Genomic DNA, 18,866 nt, shown 5'->3' on the forward strand with positions numbered 1-18,866 from the left:
TCAATTACACGTTTTGATTATTTTCACAGCAAACGGTAAGAAAAAAAAAAAAATTCTACGCCCCTTTGCAACTAAAATCGCATTTTTATTTGTTACAAACTTACGCCGATAGACACGCGATTTAATTCTGGTTCTATCCAAAATTGATTTGCAATTCACAGTGAACAGTCAAAATGCCACGTGCGACTCTTGATTTATCGTTTTTCAAATTCGCCGTTTATACACTATATCTGTCTGCTCAGAAAGTCATTTTTCAACACTTCACGATGAATCGGTGAAACTTGTCGACAGATCGAAGTCAATTTGCCCCGTCTGCTAACATCCGCAACAAACGTCACGGTCATAACTTGTAACCTCTCCTCAGGATGACTTGAGGATATCTTTTTACCCTGTTACAAAACACCCCCGTGTCTTGAACAAGGACGAGAATTTCACACAGAGGAAAAATTCCGTGCTTGTGTTGACTGTTATACAGCCCTTAATTATTTTCTTTTTTTACCATACCTCCAGGCCATTTTTTGATATACTCACCGATACTGTATTTTCTTCTAACCATTGCGATAATTTCGAGTTTTGTGAAACAGTAACTTGATGTTAACATGACGCGTCTGTGAAACTCTATAACTTTATGATTTGCTTGAAATTTAAACTCGTAATAAAACGTTGTGAATGTCCAGATATTATTCAAAATAACGTCAAAAAGTAGCGTTTTTTGAAAAAAAGCTTCTTGCGGTACATACTGAGGTGAAATTAAAAAAAATCTACAACCATATACATATATAAAATTTGGACGACTATAATAATCACACTGAATGGTTGACGGTAACAAATTTTCTTAAAAAAAAAAAAAAAGCAGAGTTTATACGTAAGTACCGCAGAATTTTCTATCGACAATGAAAAACGAGATTCCTTCCCTTGCGGAGAGGGTGGAGAAGGGAAGGAGGTGGATTATCCGGGATGTAAGCGATATTCACTCCTTCTTAATTTTCCCCTCCTCTGATATCGCTGCAACGGAATACACAGATCCGATTTGTCACGATTCCTAATACCATCGGCGTCGTAATAATTAAATAATAGCCGTCCGGGTGGCGACCTCGACTCTTCTATTATCTTCGAAGCATCTCCCTCTCGATGGTCGCACTGCGAACAGAACCATCACTCGTCCCTCGAGGCGAAACGGAAGCACTAAGGAGCTAACCGACTTACGGTTACCCGTCGGCTCGAGTTTCATCCTTCGCATGTCATACGATCATCGTACGTGTGCACCCGCCGAACCACTTTGCACGATCTCGGATTATGTGCCTATTCGCATATACACATACGTATATATGTAGGTGTACGCTCTGTATTTTATGAAAAAAAAAAGGCTCGCGCACTGAGAAAAATTTCATTTGTTACAGTAACTAGAAGAATTCGGTAAAACAGGTATCGTTAAAAAAAACTGTTTAAATATTGTTGGCAATACAAAAAACGAGGTACACCTAACCATTTTGCGCTATTGTCGATCCTTTTTTGGTAATTGCAACGCAAAATCAGTCTGTTAGGTTTACTCTATTTTTTTAGTTAAATAAGGCTTTGACATCAATCTATTCTTGCACGAGCATTAAATTTTCGCAACAGTTGCAAGAAAATATAGTAACAGTGATCGTAATGAGAAAGAATAGTAATGGATACCAGACTTTCCGGTAACGGCTAGAAAACTAATTTTCAGTTTGTACCTAGAACTACATTTTTTGATTGTTGTAAAAAATTAAAATAGCTAAGGACTGAGCGGTAAACGGAACTAAAAATTTCTCTCAGTGCGTGAACATCTTAGAAAGATTAGCAATTGGAAGGGTAACGATATCGAATTTTCAAAGCCACGAAAATCTGCTTCATAGAATTTCGAAATGTAGAGAGTCGAAATACAGAAAAGTCAATGCGAAAAAAGTTGAATTATATAAACGTCAAAATGTGGAATGGTCAAAGTATAGTACCTATAGTAAACTATATGACTTTTTCAACGAAAGAGAAACTTTTTTGATCTACAGATTTAACTCGATGAGCTTCAGTTGCAATTTTCGTATCTGTTCGTTCGGCACATTTCTGATCTAATGTGTCCATTTCCGACTCATCGTCGAGTGAAAAAAATATATTTCGCGTACAAGCAAACATGCAGATATTGAAAAATGACGGAAAACGATCGTTAAATTACGAAATAACAAGGGTTAATTTCTTTCCCCTATGAACATAAAATGTAAAGAACCGGATCATAAGCTTGATTCATTTTTCGATGGTCGATTTCATTTCATTCCACGTAAAGTATGATTTTAATACGTTCTACTGATTTTGCATAATTTTGTGCGCGGACTAAAGAATTCTTTCCGCGGAATCCGGAATATTTTCAGTCTTTCTAAATTAGGTATCTAATTTCATATAAACTGCAAATGAAAATTCTTTTTAACCGTACAAATGTATATAATTAATAAAATTGATGTAACATTTGACGGGTGAACAATGATTGGTTCTTTTTTTTATAACTAATATGAACATACTATCTTCTCTAGATCGAGGCATAAAAAAGCTGGAAATATGATGGGTCCAACCTTGAAAAGCAAATTATTCGATGAGAAGCGCGGTTAAAGCTTGCCATTTATTCCGAGAATATAAATCAGGATTATAATAAATAAATCCATCAACTGTACTTATAAAGCTGAAGCGTGTTGACGGTGATATACGTAGAAAAACAAAATACCATAATTTGCATTTGTTTCGTTCAACGCAATTAACGGCTTACTTTCAACTGAAATTTCATTTCGACGAAAGAAATGTTCACTAACGTCTATGAAATGAAGAACAGAATTCGAACCGATTCGAAACAAAATGAAAATGTTGTTGATTTCGCGGGAATAATTCTTTAGTCTGCACAAAAAATTATGCAAAATCAGTAGAACGTATTAAAATCATACTTTACTTCGACTGAAATGAAATCGACCATAGAAAAACGAATCAAGCTTATCGTCCGATTCCTTACCAATCTGCAAGTAATATAAAATGAGAATAAAACTTTTTCCGAATTGGAATAATATCAACGGTTCACAGTGATTGATTTGACAAGAGTAATCAAAGGTTATACAAAGCTTTGTTTACAGAATACAAATCATCAGTTTCCTTTTTGATAAAAAAAAAAAAAAGAAAAAAAAAACACAGTCGTTGTTCATTTAAGACTGCTGGAAACAAAATTTCGTTTCTATTCAAAAGAACCCGGCTAATTGCTATAAATGGTTTATTAATTTCTGATAATCCAAATAAATAAATAAAGCGTTGCTCAGCCTATAATCGCAACAAAAGACCAGGGATTATTTTCATTCCTCGATCGTAATCTCGAGACAATGTAACGATTTTGAACGGTGTGATTTGCAAATGAGAGAAAATCTGAAAGAAGCTTTAAATTTGTTGCTATTATGTTCTACACTCGTATCACTTGTCCTGCATTTTTTACTACTGCTCGAGCGACGTGGGAATCGGTTTATCGGTCTGGAGCGAATCGTTCTCTTACCGCACTGCACCGGGCAAACGGACTTTGCTAACGAGGGAATAATGGGCAGCCGAAGACAAGCGTCAAGGTGTAAACCCACGGGACTCCCAGGAGTCTGGTTCGACAACGAGAAACGGCGATTCGGTGCCAAACGCACACATTCGCGAGAATTGAGCTCACCGCAAACTCCCATGACAGCGTTTTGCCCGTTATCTGCGGAACAACGAGAACAACGAGCTGTCGTCACGTTGCAGGGAAAGTCCGTTTTAGTTTTCGCAGAATAATTTTTACGTTGCATTTTAACGATCCTTGTATCATATATTCGATTGGAAACAAAATGCGCACACATTATGACGAACGATCGGTTTTTTGTTTTTTAATTTTTTTTTTTTTTCACCCAGTCTCTCGGTCACTTTTCATCGACATTTATAAAACAAATTTAATCCAAATTTACCGCCGATATTTTAGATGCTTACTGTGTTATTATGAAAAATTGAAGTGATTTTTTGACAGCGAACTTTAGTGAAAAAAAAAAAAAAAGAAAAAAAACATCATTGCTTATCAATCGGACGAAATCAATGATGTATTGAGAAATTAGTTGCATCAGAGGTACGTAATTAAATTCCTTGAAACAGTTCGCAACAATAAGGGAATTTGCATTTTTCTTTTTTTCTTCGGAAACCTGTCAACATCGTCAAGTCTTCAGCTGAATTAATTACAGCTGTGATATTCGTATCTTGACAAAATACGTTCTTTCGCGATTTTTGCGAGAATTTGTCGTTACAGTGACCTTAAACAAATTCGTTCGACAAACTTGATCAAAAACACTGCGCATTCTTTATTCCTGTAAAGAGAAGGTTTTTTCCTGAAATTTACAGTTTCAAAAAAAAAAATAAAAATTTTTTTTGCTTTTTTTTTTTCCAAACAGTTGTCTGGCGGTGAATATTATTGTTCCAATATAATTATACTAGGATTTTAGGATCAAAATACTGAACAGCCGAAGATCATATAAATCATAAAATCGAAGCTTGTCACTCGAAATTATCGAAATTTTGCAAGATTCGAACATAGTGACAAAAAATGGTGTCTTAAATTCAGAAACCATTGATCTCGGTAACGTTCAAAAACTTGAGTTCTTTCATTTCAACCGTTCGAAATTTTAACTGTTCAGAAATTTGAATCCTTTTCAACTTTAGTGATTCTAAATTGATCATTTGAATCCCTCGAAATTTCGACTCTTAGGACTGATCGAAAATTCTCCATAACATTCGATCTGTGATTTGATAATTCTAAAGTTCGGAAAAAACAAAGTTTAGTAGTGAGATTATGACGGAAAATAATTATCTTTTTTATTAATACGCACGAATGTCATCAAATGAACACCATGCAACATTCAACATTCGTTATCCAACATTGGTACATTGAGAGAAATTTTTAGTTCCAGTTACCGCTCACTCCTTAACTATTTTTATTTTTTCCTCACAATCGAAAAATATAGTTATAGGTAAAAAATAAAAATTAGTTTTCTAGCCGTTACCGGAAAGTCTAGTATCCGTTACTATTCTTTCTCCTTACGATCACTATAACTAGATTTTCTTGCAACTGTTGCGAAAATTTAACGCTTGCGGAAGAATAAATTGACGTTAAAGCCTTGTTTAACTAAAAAGGTAGAGTAAACACCTCAGAAACTGATTTTGCGTTGCAATTACGAAAAAAGGATCGACAATAACGCAAAATGGTTACGCGTACCTCGTTTTTCGTAATACCAAAAATATTCAAACAATTTTTTCAAAGATACCTGTCTTACTCAATTTTTCTAGTTACTGTAACAAATGAAATTTTTCTCAGTGTATAATTTGTCCGTTATCAGTTTTCCCCGTATCGAGGCATTAACTCTCGAAATACCGACTAGAATTTTTCTTTTCGATGAGATCATCGGCAGTTTCGAGCTGCGAGGCTGCGGGTCACGTGATTGATATAATCCCGGTGCGGAACTCGAGGAATATGGGTTGAAATCCGCGCTGTCCTTACAGGCGGTGAATTATGAGGAACGGGCAAAACGATGCTACGTTTCTTCCTCCGAATGCCTCCCTCTTGCTATCTCAGGCTCTACGAATGGCATCGAGGGCAGCGAGAAAGAGAGAGAAGAGAGAGAGAGAGAGAGAGAGAGAGAGAGAGAGAGAGAGAGAGAAAGAGAGAGAGAGAGAGTGGGAGAAGAGAGGAGAGGAAAACGCGAAGGTCGATGAAGACGAACGGAAATCAATGCGCCACCACCCGAGTCCGGCTCTTCTTTCTTTACCCTCCAGAGGCTTCCTCCTCTACCGTCGGACTCTCGTTCAACTTGACAGAAATTCTGAAATCCGGGTCCGATTTCGGAATTGGGATGGGAATGAAAGTGTAGGAGGATCGGAAAAGGCAGAGTTGCAACGACGAATTTTTATAGACGCGAAAATATGTTTTGCGAAATTTCATACAGTGGAAATTATAAAGATGTAGAGAGATAAGGTGCAGAGAATCAAAACACAGAATTCTGTATTTTGGCGGGCTTGAAAATCTTGAAAGATTAGGAAATGGATGTCACTGTATAGAATTTTCAAGGACGTAAAAATATATGTTTTATCGAATTTTTGAATTGTGGGTAGTAATTAGTCGAGGTATAGAAAAGTTATGAGGATGTAGAAAGGCGATATACAGAAATCAAAATATATATTTCTGTATCTTGAATAAAAATGCGGGTGCGCTGAGAAAAATTTCGTTTGTTACAGTAACTAGAAAAATTCAGTAATACAGGTATCGTTAAAATAAACTGTTTGAATGTTTTTGGAATTACGAAAAACGAGGTACGTGTAACCATTTTGCGCTATTGTCGATACTTTTTTGGCAATTGCAACGCAAAATCAGTTTGTGAGGTTCACTCTACTTTTTCAGTTAAATAAGGCTTTAACATCAATTTATTGTTGCACAAGCATTAAATGTTCGCAACAGTTGCAAGAAAAGATAGTAACAGTGATCTTAATGAGAAAGAATAGTATCAGATTCTAGACTTTCTGGTAACAGCTAGAAAACTAATTTTCATTTTGTACCTAGAACTATATTTTTTGATTGTTGTAAAAAATTAAAATAGCTAAGGACTGAGCGGTAACCGGAACTAAAAATTTCTCTCAGTGCGTGAACATCTTAGAAAGATTAGCAATTGGAAGGGTAACGATATCGAATTTTCAAAGCCACGAAAATCTGCTTCATAGAATTTCGAAATGTAGAGAGTCGAAATACAGAAAAGTCGATACGTAAAAAGTTGAATTATAGAAACGTCAAAATGTGGAATGGTCAAAGTATAGTACCTATGGTAAACTATATGACTTTTTCGACGAAAGAGAAACTTTTTTGATCTACAGATTTAACTCGATGAGCTTCAGTTGCAATTTTCGTATCTTTTCGTTCGGCACATTTCTGACCTAATGTGTCCATTTCCGACTCATCGTCGAGTGAAAAAAATATATTCCGCGTACAAGCAAACATGCAGATATTGAAAAATGACGGGAAACGATCGTTAAATTACGAAATAACAAGGGTTAATTTCTTTCCCCTATGAACATAAAACGTAACTTAATTTTCTCTCGGAGTGGATCGATAAATAAGGTTTTCAAGCGATCTCGCGAAGACTGGTGCATTATATTACACTCCAGACGACACGAAGATAAGTTGTTAACTGACTCGAGTATATTATATAACTATATATAGTAACTATATATATATATATATATATATATATATATGTAATATGTTTTTCCGTGTCCAGTTAGGTTAGAATCAAAAACTCAACTGTGTTTCTGTAAAAGTAAGAGATTTATTTACACTATGTATTTACACTATGTACAAAACTCACTAATAATCTTAGTTCTTACCTGTAAAAGTAAGAGAAACAACATTTAAAGCTTTTAATTTCTATATTTTAATTCTATGTAAAGGTCTCGTGATAACTGCTCTCTCCTTCGTTCAACCTTGTTGAATATTTTCATTTTGAATTTTTTCTCTCCAAATTTACCGGTCGTCTCCCCAAGCCCGTGCTCTACCGCGCCGTCGGTCGGTGGCCTTCGTCGGTGACGCGGCAGATTCAAAGCTTGAGAGAAGCACGACAGAAGTACACGCGTGTCGTGATTTTCTTTACATATATATATATAGAAGTTGAAGAAAGAAGTTCGAAGCTCTCCTGACCAACCCGCCTGTACATCCGATTTCAAGAGTAGTTAATCCCCCGTGTTGAGTGCATTTGTAGGGGTAACCGCGGTGTAACCTACAACAACATCGCAAGGGATGGTGGAAGAGTCTTGAGGGTACCGAGGGTGTAAAACTTTTTGCAAGTGTCCGTGTTGCGCGCCTCGAGATCCTTAAAACGTCGTAGAAGGTTACAATCTCGTTACCGGTATAAGGAAAGTTGCGCCCGCGTTACTTTTGCCTCGGTATCACGAGGGGGATGGGCAAAGTTTCGAGATACTTGTTGGGGAAGTGATCAAAGTACACTTTTGGGTTTCGCCGGTTCGCGCCGAGCGGCAGACGTCGCGAGGATCATGAGGCGAGGATCGCGTCCGGAGGACCCTCAAGATTTCTCCGAGTTTAATATAGTTTTAGGGGCTTTACGGGGCTTTCGGGCCGAGGGGCGGTGGCCTCGGAGCCGGGTGTAATGGCGTCTTAAGCCCAAGGGGCGCCTCGCTATCATCCTGGCCCGGCCCAGCATCACCTTCATCCCCTGGCCCTCGAGATTCTCATCGCACACAGCCGGGGGGAAAAAGCGAGAAACGAAAGACGAGGAAACCCCGGAACGAAAGCAGCCGGGAGCCTCGGAGTTGCCTCTGAAAAATTTAACTCCGAATCTCAACTTTCTACCGCAGTGTGCAAATCTATAAATCTTTGACCAGGCAACGCGCGTGGATGCACCATATATGCGATGCACACTTGAGCAGCCGACACCCCGGTGCATTATACACGATGCCGTGAGCGTTCTAACCGAGGTTGAAAATATATACTCGGGCAAACGTGATTTTGTTTATAATACGGAATTTTTTTCATTTCCAAATCACTTCGTCCGATCTGAAACGAAATTGTGTTCGAAGTGAGCAAAATTTTGTCTGATTTCGCTGAGTGAAAAATATAAACACCAGATTCTGTCGTTTACAAATAAAACTTTTGTTGAAAGAAGTTTTTAGTTCCGGTTACCCCATTTTTTTACCACAATCGAAAAATATAGTTCCAGGTACAAAATGAGAATTAGTTTTGTAGCTGTTACCGGAAACTCTGGTATCCGTTAATATTCTTTCTCATTACGATCACTGTTGCTATATTTTCTTGTAACCGTTGCGAAAATTTAATGCTTGTGCAACAATGAATTGACGTTAAAGCCTTGTTTAACTGAGAAAGTAGAGTAAACTGAACAAAGTGATTTTGCGTTGCAATTACCAAAAGAGGATCGACAATAGCGCAAAATGGTTAGACGTACCTCGTTTTTCGTAATCCCAACAATATTCAAACAGTTTTTTTAACGATACCTGTTTCACTGAATTTTTCCACTTGCTGTAACAAATGAAATTTTTGTCAATGTTAATTCAAGCAACCTATTTGATTTGGAAAAATATTCTCAATGCGTATACAGATTTAATGAGTCGGATTGGTGCAACGAAAATCGAAATTCATTCGTGGTAGATGAAGAAAAGTGAACAAAATATTATTGCCACTCTTGTAAGAATTTGGTCACTGCGTGGTAATGCAAAAATTTGTTAGAATCTAAGAAATTTTACGGAATTCGACTAAACTTTTCTTTCGGTGTAAGGTTTGAAAATATACCTAGGTCTGAAATCCAGATCAGGTTAGCACCAGTAATGAAAAATCATATTCTGTATACATATCTTTTTGGTAAAATATAAATCAAACTGCACCGAGTTATAATTTATTTATTCTTCCCAACTTAACTTGGTAAAATCAAGAATCAGTTCTTATATTCACAATGCTAAGAACGTAAAAGGTTTCTTACGATTCCGCCTCGAAAGCATGAAAATTCAGTATCAGGAACGAAAGTTTTTGAGACCGTTGAACGCGAGAGGTTGAATCAGAACAAACCATAATTATGCCACGTGTAATGAAAATTTTTCAAATTGAAGGCGATATTGAAAAGAAAAGCTCGTATAGTGAGATCAGGATCACAGAAGCAAGGGTTAAGAAAGAGCGTTTAAACCGCCCTTTAAGAGTGTATGCAAGAAAACCTCGGAGAAAACGCGGGTCGTCGTTCTTGATTTTTACGAGGCAGTAAATTCTTGAGGAGGGCTTGCAGCTTCGGCGTTAAGATTCCTGAAGCTACATAAAGACGGGGAGCAGAATTGTTGTGCCTGTACGGTTCACGAAGAGTATAATTTCGATTTTGTCTCCCCAAAGCTCGTTCGCGTTTCAAATGACGCTAGAAAAAAATTTAACGATACCTACGATATTTTATCACGCTTTATCGTTAGATTTAATGTACTGAGAAACACGCGAGCAAAAAACAAATTTTTTCAATTCACCAATTATGTCAAGAGAAATGTTTTTTGGTTCCGATGAATATTGTTTCAGTCAATACAGGTACTATTAAACTAACTCAAATTTCTGTTGGATCGAAAACTCAAGATGGTAAATACTAAAACTAAAAACAAGCGCTTGGGTATCGATCTTTTATTTCACATCGGTTCGAAATAGAGAAACAAGTCTAGCAGAAATGTTTGGTATCACTTTAAGATATAGTTTATTTTGTCGAGGAAACAATTTTTTACAGATTGGTTGTATTAATATGTAACACATTTTTTTCCACCATTCAATTCAAGATTATTACTATTTATAGTTGAACATCAATATTAGTGCAAGTTTAGAAATCTAAAATTGATCATCATAAAATATGTATTTAAAAAAAAAGTGTAAGAAAATTCTAGAAAATAGTCTCCCAAATAAAATTAATCAATGCAACAAGCCGAAATATGCCAACGTCAAAATGCAAAGAGGTGAAGTTTGGAAAACTAAAACATAGAATCTTCAAAATTCTGCCACATTCTTATTCATTCTGACGGTTCTACATTTTGACTTTCTATGCTTTGACCCTTCTACTTCTTGAATTTTCTATATTCTGGTATCGTGCATTTGAAAAATTTATAAATCGTGATATTATCATCTTCGAAAAATGTCTGTATAAATATATGTCTGTATAAAGAATATTGAAATTCGAAATACAGTACATATTGTCAGACTCTGGGGATTCTGTGCATATTGGGTTCCTACATTCTTATCCATTCCAACGAAACTGTACGTTGCTTATTTCTATCTTTCCCCTCACTGAGATAAATTTTTAATTGCGGTTACCGCTCAGTTCTTAACTATTTTCACTTTTTACCACAATAGAAAAATGTAGTTCAAGGTAGAAAATGAAAATTACTTTTCTAGCTGTCAACGGAAAGTCTAGTATCCGTTACTGTTCTTTCTCATTACCATCACTGTTACAAATATGTTACAAAAAAAAAAAATAGCAACAAATGAAATTGTTCTCAGTGCTTGTCCGAATTGCAAAAAACATGTATATCAGATCCCAGCGTTGTTTTTTTTTTCAAAATTCGATATCACGCCCCTTCCATAACAATCTTCGATCCTTGTGTACACGTTCACCGCAACCCGTACCCCGCTGTGTCTTACAGCATTATATAAAATCAACTCCAACAACCCTTCGTAGCGAAAATCGCAACGATTCGAAATGAACAGGTACGAGTCCCTTGCGCCTGAACGCATGCAGCCTCGACAAGCGTGGAACGGCGGTTCCGCTTTTCCCCGAGCCTCAGTCAGAGCGTAGCGGCATCATCAGGATTCGAGGCACGCCCGGGTCAAGATTTCCTCCCGAGCGGGAATCTCAGCTCCGAGCCCCCCTCTAGCGGCTAGCCGCTCCCCACCCTCCCCCCCTTTCGCGAGCCCTGATTGGCGGGCAGGGGCGGCTCCTTCCCCCCGTCGCCATGACGACAGCGCCACCCTGCAGGCCGCGGGAGAGATTCAGCTATGCGGACTATGCCCCTCAGCGCGACGCGGAGGCTGTTAATGGACTCCCTCTACGTCCCGTTTCGGTCTGAATTCTCCCTCCGAGGTAGCGCACGTCACCGGCCAGAGATAGGGCGATCCTCGAGGGTCTCGGCGAGGGGGAGAGGAAAATAGGGCGGCGGGGGGGATCCATAAACAACTCGTTAGCAGAGCCTTCAATCTCTTCGATCGCATCGCCGAGAGTCACTCGGAGGTTTCTTTTCCGACGCCAGCTCACCACCCAACGCTTCTCGATCTGGCGGGTCAGGAGGGGGGGAGGGGGGAGGTAGTTTTTTTTTATCATACTTGGATTTGGAAAAAAACCCTTCATCTTTGTTATTATTCGTTGATCTGATCGGATTTATCAACGATTCATTATTGTTATAATTTGCGTTATTGTATGTATAATAGGTACTCGTGTAGATGAGGAATCTGATTTTCACCAAGCAAGCGATAAATCTACGGTAGTATAATAACAATTATTATCATTCTCAGTGAAAAGCCCGTATTAAGGATTATTTTATTTGTTATATAGTTGTCAACGGATTCTATTAAAATGGTTATGCATAAAAAAAATATATCGATGAATTTAGTGAATATGGCGAAAGAAATGTTTTGTTAAATAAATTAAATGTGGTTCCATTCAATAACACGAAATATTACACGGAATGCTTTTTTAATCAATCAAATGATATTTCTTCGTTACTTGGTCGTTTATTTCCAATTTTTAGTTCTTGCGTGAACCATAGGTATGCTTCAAAATCATTTAACGGATCTTTGACGGGAGCAGGTGGAAAACATTAGTATACTTTTCGCCCCTTTGATTATTGTTACGTTCTTACTAAAATTACAGACTTACCGTGTAAAAACTATAGATACCCTATTCATTTCCTAAGAACAATTATTAAATTCTTACTAGTTTTATATTTGTTTCTAAAAGAGCAACATCAATTTTTGATCGCTATTTTACCGGGAAAAAGAATCTTATAGATAGTTTTCATTCGTTTCGAATAGTACTGCAGTAGGTGTAACATATTACACTCATGATATCGAATGACAAATATTCAATGTCCAGTAGGTCCTACTTTTTCTTAGACTTGAGTGCTTAAAAAAAGCTGTTGGCAGATAACGGAAAGCGAAATTCTTCTCTTGATTATGAATAAACGGAAGTAAAAAAATGTGACTGAAACAACGACAATATATTTTTTTTTCTTCTAGTGTGTACTTTTCGAGCCATTAAAAATCGTTTTTTCTAATTTTTTGATTCCAGGTGAAAAACCACACAAATGCCAAGTATGCGGCAAGGCGTTCTCCCAAAGCAGCAATCTGATAACTCATTCCAGGAAGCACACCGGCTTCAAACCCTTCGCGTGCGAGCTTTGCGGAAGAGCGTTTCAGCGGAAGGTTGACCTCAGGCGACACCGAGAGACCCAGCACGCCGACCTTGGCGCCCCGACCCACAGGCCTTCGGTAGGCTCCATATCCCAAAACAGCCTTGCATCTGGAAATCCGTCGATGATGCAGTAATCGAGGGCCCAGCGTGGACGAGTTTTCAATTTTAGTCTGTATAAACGCTAGCAATTCATTCCGCGAGGGCGAATTTATTTCTCTTCAATTCCAAGGAGCAGTAAGTCGAAGAGAAAGAGATACGTGTAACATATAGCAAGACAAAGGAATCCCATTCCCGGTTTGTTTTACTCGAGAGAGAAATACCGAGAGTGTACGGTGAAACTGAACAGATTTAGCGTTACCGACTGCGCATGCGCAAGCTTCGTCGGATTTTCACACAAGCTGGCCGCGCCTCAAGCTTCAACTGTCAAACGTGACTTACGGAGGTTATGTAGACCATACTGATGTTTTTAGGTTAAGCAGATCTCACATAGTTTATATAGTCATTCGGGAAGGCTTGGAAAACTTTCATCGTCAACTGAATGATGACTGATTAACTAATACGATTCATCGTAACGACATAATATTTCAATTTGCAACTTGACGCGGCAGAGTCTCACATCTCATGCACTGTTTCGAGTTGGTTGGCTCACTTGCCTTGCAGACTAAAATATACCTGCGGTCCGATCTTACAACCGGCCAATAGAATTCAATTCTTTTACGCATGCGCAGCTGATCACTCAGTCTGCTATTAATTTCTCCGCTTTCTCTTGGTATGTTCCTTTCCTGCCATATCGATTTGTTCCCCGTTTTACATACATTTTTACTCCAGCAATACGCGCGAGCAAGAAGAGTAAAAAATTATAACTGGGATTATTCAACTGATTACGGTCTGATAATCCTTTAATCCGATCTTTTATGGATTGTGCGTATGAATTTAATTATTCTCCTAATACGTTAATCCCGCCTTAACAACGTCTAGATAATTCACTCGCCATACACCTGCAACAAAATCGCTGCTGTCGCATGTATGAATTACGTCAAGAACTCCTGTTCCGAAGCAAACATCGCAGTATAATTAATCACCTAAAAACTTTGCCTTATAGATTGAAGTACCGGTCGGTAATACAGAGCGTGCGATCATCAACGATCAGCCTTGTTGACATAATTATACGATCTATATTCAAACTGAAATCGATCAAGTGTGGAAATGTAACTGTTTTCTACAAACCGTATGATCCTTGTGATATCAAAATGCACAAAAAGCTCACTGCAAACAGATTCGAAAAAGTAAAGATTTTTCCGATACTTAAAGTACCGAGAAGGTAAGAAAAAAAAAAAATAGTACAATGTTCTATCATACTGATCGTTTCAGTTCGGCAACTTACATTAAATACTCACAGTGGAACCTGAAAGACTAGAATCAAGACAAGCGAAGTAAGAAACATAACAATACAGATGTGTTATTTGCCAATTTTCGAAACATGCATTCAGCTTGTATCATGTATAACACTGAGTTGTGAGAAGTCCACTGCAGACTTTCGACAGACAATTGGAAAACGTTCACGAATTTTAGTATCTCAAAAATCCCGCTGCATTGAACAGTCAAGTTCGCAACGGCCATGTTTGAAATTGGATCATTCCGAGACAGCCAACTTTCTTATTTTTGACTCCTTGTTACGCGCATGATCAAAAAAACAAAGTACATCGATTCGGAGGATAATATTTCAGAATTAACGTCACCCAGCGGCAGCCGAGCAATTGAGAAAATGGAAGGAGGAAGAAACAAAAGAGAAAATAAAATAGAGAGCCCGTATGATACAGAGTTTAATTATTTATAAATGTAAACGCGCGCTCGCGTCTACCGCGTGTGAATTTTGCATATCTCAAACAGATGTTGTTTGTATAAGAAGGGCATTGCCGCCCAGTTGCACCTGTGACCAACATTGTAAATATTCTATATAACTGTATAATCTATCCCTATATAGAGACGAAATATTATTATGTATTAGGTAGACTCTCCTGAACCTGCACACTACACTTTTCTTCCCGGTGCGGGTGTACGAAAAGAAAAAAAAAAACGTCTTGCCAAAAATCTCTCGCCAAAATAATATTCTACCAACTTTCTCTATCGCTATCAACTTTTTATTGTTGTACTATTAATTATTATGTAATTATTGTAATTAGACACTATTATTATTATTATTATTATTATTATTATTATTATTATTATTATTATTATTATTATTATTATTATTATATATTAATAAAAACAACGCTGTTACTATTTGTAAAAACAAAAAACGTAAAAAGAAAAGAAAAGATTTAACGCATCTTTAAATTTATTCCTCCTCTACCAAAAACCACTTACTTATGTTAATCATTTTTAGCACACCGTGTGTATAAAAATGAGTAAAATTGTTCGTTGAGGTCGGTGGATCAGAAACAACGTGATAGAAACATATAGCTTCCTGCTATACTGTAGAAGCGGTGGCCTTAGAGATAAAGATCCAATTACGTTAAATCATTGTATCAGCTTAATGAATTAATTGATGCATCCTGTTTTTGGTTGTTGGAAAAGTTTCTAATTGCATCGAGCCATCTTCTTCGCCCGCCTGTATTTATCGCTATTAGCAAAGTGGGTGAGCCAGGAAGAGAGAACGTTGAAGGAGGGGGGAAATTCATACCAAATTCATACTGCAGGTCGTGAGTTATTGATAATATGGAGATCGTTGTCGTGCAGGGGATCATGAAGTACAAGACTCGACGCCATTGTCACACCTTTACTCAATTTTGGTTTGAAATATCTAGAATATTGGATGAATATTTGGATGGATTGTTGATAGTTGAAAAAACAAATGCAATATGTGTGAGTCTTTTTGTCAAATAAGTAATCGTTTATTCTACCAGAAGGTACAAACGAAATAACAGAAATTGTCATTGCGATCTCGGATTCACAAAGTAGAAAAGATAAATTTGTCGTATGTCGATTCTATCTTGAATTATCAGTTATCTTAACAATTTTTAGTAACTGAGTCACTTTCTCGAGTAAAAATTTGTGTCTCATGTACAAAAACGTTGGATTCGGAATACTATGATTTTTTGAGGTTTTTCAGACCAGGTACAGATTTATTTCTTTGTATCCAGAAATCCAGTCAAATCTTCATATTTCTTATTTTTCAATCAATGCTGAATTCTGTACATTGTTTCTATTTTCAATAAGAGAAAAATCGGTCCTGAACGATCTACAGTTTCAGTGTTACTATGCAAATATTTCTATCTAACAATGATTTCAAGTGTAATTATTTTATCCACAAAAATCTTTAATTTATACGGTTTTTTAAATCACCCACTATTCCTCTTGGATTCCGAAATTTTGTTTTCCAGGATACAATTCGAATATCTCAATGAACATTTGCAGTTATACAATTAACAAAGTTTCTCTTCAATTTGGGTAGGTAAATACTATTTGAATGCAACATATTTTCAAAGTTAGATTCAGAGAAAATGGAGTCTGTCTCAAATCAAACAGCGTCCGGTAGTGGATTTTCTAGTATTTAATTCAAGTTCATCGAAATCCCTCGTCGTAGCGATGATTATTGATTATTTCCGAATTTCATTTGGAGTACGAATTTGCGTTTTTTTTTCTTTTCCTTTGTTACGGTTTCCAAATATCTCGGTTGAAATTTTTTTTTAATAGCAAAATTTTCATACAATCGCATTAAACTGTAAATTTCGAACTGGTAAATATACTGTTGAATGAACGATCATGGTAGTATAAGATTTCGTCTCTGATTTTCGGCTGTCAGAATTAGTTTTCCGAATTGAAAATTGTAGATCCAAAAGTGTTACGAGTGGCAGAGAAGCATCATTTTGAAAAAATCGTGCATCATGGGTAGGTACAAGCAAAATTTCAAACGCAACGAAAGACGAATTTCGCAGACGATACGTCACGGTCTGATTTTCGTATCCCGCGTGAAACGACGGAGAGGACAAGTAGAACAAATTAAAGGGGCTGACAATTATCAGCGAGTAGTTATGCCGGATCATTGACTCCCCTCGGAATTACAGGCACTCATCCCAATTCCAGCAAGTAGTTTGAGATTTCGTCGGTGGGAGGGAGGAGGTAACGAGAACGGTAACGGCACAGTTTGGTATAACTCCGAGCACCGCGGGCATCTAACGCATGCATGTCGGATAATATCTGGTGGGGCTGAGGGGGGATAATTTTCGGATGGATTTCGGGCGCTGTGGCAAAGGCGAACTGCGAAGGACATAACGACACTGACTGCGCGCGGGCTGAGCTGCACGGCGATGGGCGAAGGCAGATTGGACAGTTATTGCATTCTGGGTAAGATTAATTGACGCAGGGCGGCTGGAGGGGAGCCCGGACACGCCGGATTCCATGCCGCCCTGCAGCGCAGCGCCACCATGCGGAAGATTCGTGTGCGTGCGTCATGCGTGCGCGAGCGCGTGTGCGCAGTGGTGAGATACGGTTATTAACCGATTGCCCCGAAACCAATCCACCCTCCGCTAATAGTCGCTGGGTAATTGAGAGCGTCGTTATTAAACGGCATATAAGCTTTGCTATTCGTGACTCCTAAGCGTTGCACATATATTCTCACGGCCCTGACAAAGTTGGGCTTATACGCATAATACATGTATAGTATAAGTATACCTGTATCGTGCTAAATTCTGTTCACCTTCTTTTTCTTCTCGATGTTTAAACGCAGCTGCATTCCTATTTTCGAAATACATCAATCACGTGGTAATGTGGCACAATTTGTGTATGAGATTGTCTCAGAGTATTGAAAATTATTTATTTACTCATTTATTTGTTGAGGTAATTCAATGCCACTGGTGGTAAAGAATTGTTCATATACTTTTCTTCACTGCTCTACAAATTTTTCTTCACATCTTTTCGTACATTTGCATACGGGCTTTTCCCCTGTCCCGATTATTGTAGGTATCGATAGGGAATGGAAAAGTCGTTTTATATTTACATCATTGAATGATTAGATCTGTAAGCACTTGTATGAATAATCATACTGTCAGCGATGGCATTGAAATAACAAACATGACATTGCATTACATTTATCATTGAGTGATAAATTTACAATGAAGTTAGTGAATACGTTCAGTTAACATAGGCGCATTTGTCACTGATTACTGATAAATTGTCAACCCCTAACGTATTGAAATCTTGTCTGAAGATCAAATATGTCTGAATAAAAGTCTAAATTGGAATCAATATTACAAAATTTAACGGACAGTGTTGTCTTCAGATTTTGACGTAGACAATTATTTGAGTGCGATTATTTTCAAGATATTTTATCCAAACTATTTTTCAGTTAACTATTATCAGATAAAATTTTCAGAGACAAAGCTGCAACTCGGGTGAAAAATGTGTCAAAATAAAAATATGACAAGACCAGACGAGTAGCTGAAGCTACTCAAGTTAAATATAATTAACTGTGATCTATAAAAAATACTGAATTTCAACTGTAAATACCTTGGACTTGTTAACAATGTTAGAAAAATCTACACATTACATACATATATTTCACCAGTTCTTCCATCAAAGAATTTGTACATTTGGTCCAATTCTAATGAAAATTAGGTAATTCGGCTGATAAATGATTTCTCAACAAATAATCTGGAATTCGTTTCTTTTTTAGCCTTTATAATATGAATTAGACTGAGATACAGTGGAACTTTAAAAATCTTCGTTTCATCATATTTTTGTTTTAAAACTTTTACAAATGGTCGCATACGCATTATATATTCTTTTCTGCGTTTTCCCAACTCTTCTTTAATCAGATGTCTGATCTAAGACCCAAAAAAAAAAAAAAAAAATTACAGAACAAGAACATTTGCCTATAAAGTA

The 18,866-nt window shown here is 37.3% G+C and overlaps 1 protein-coding gene across 2 annotated transcripts in view; it reads left to right on the top strand.

The window, feature by feature from the left end:
• LOC124219302 (fez family zinc finger protein 2) overlaps nucleotides 1-15,112 on the top strand; it is a 49,710-nt gene extending 34,598 nt beyond the window's left edge. For both annotated transcript variants that reach the window (XM_046626664.2, XM_046626665.2), the window contains one exon: nucleotides 12,861-15,112. In XM_046626664.2, the coding sequence (XP_046482620.1) occupies nucleotides 12,861-13,117 (257 nt within the window). In that variant the 3' untranslated portion in view covers nucleotides 13,118-15,112. The remainder of the gene's footprint in view (nucleotides 1-12,860) is intronic.
• Nucleotides 15,113-18,866: the final 3,754 nt, after the last annotated feature.

This window comes from Neodiprion pinetum, chromosome 5 (assembly GCF_021155775.2).
Source record: "Neodiprion pinetum isolate iyNeoPine1 chromosome 5, iyNeoPine1.2, whole genome shotgun sequence".
NCBI lineage: Eukaryota > Metazoa > Arthropoda > Insecta > Hymenoptera > Diprionidae > Neodiprion > Neodiprion pinetum.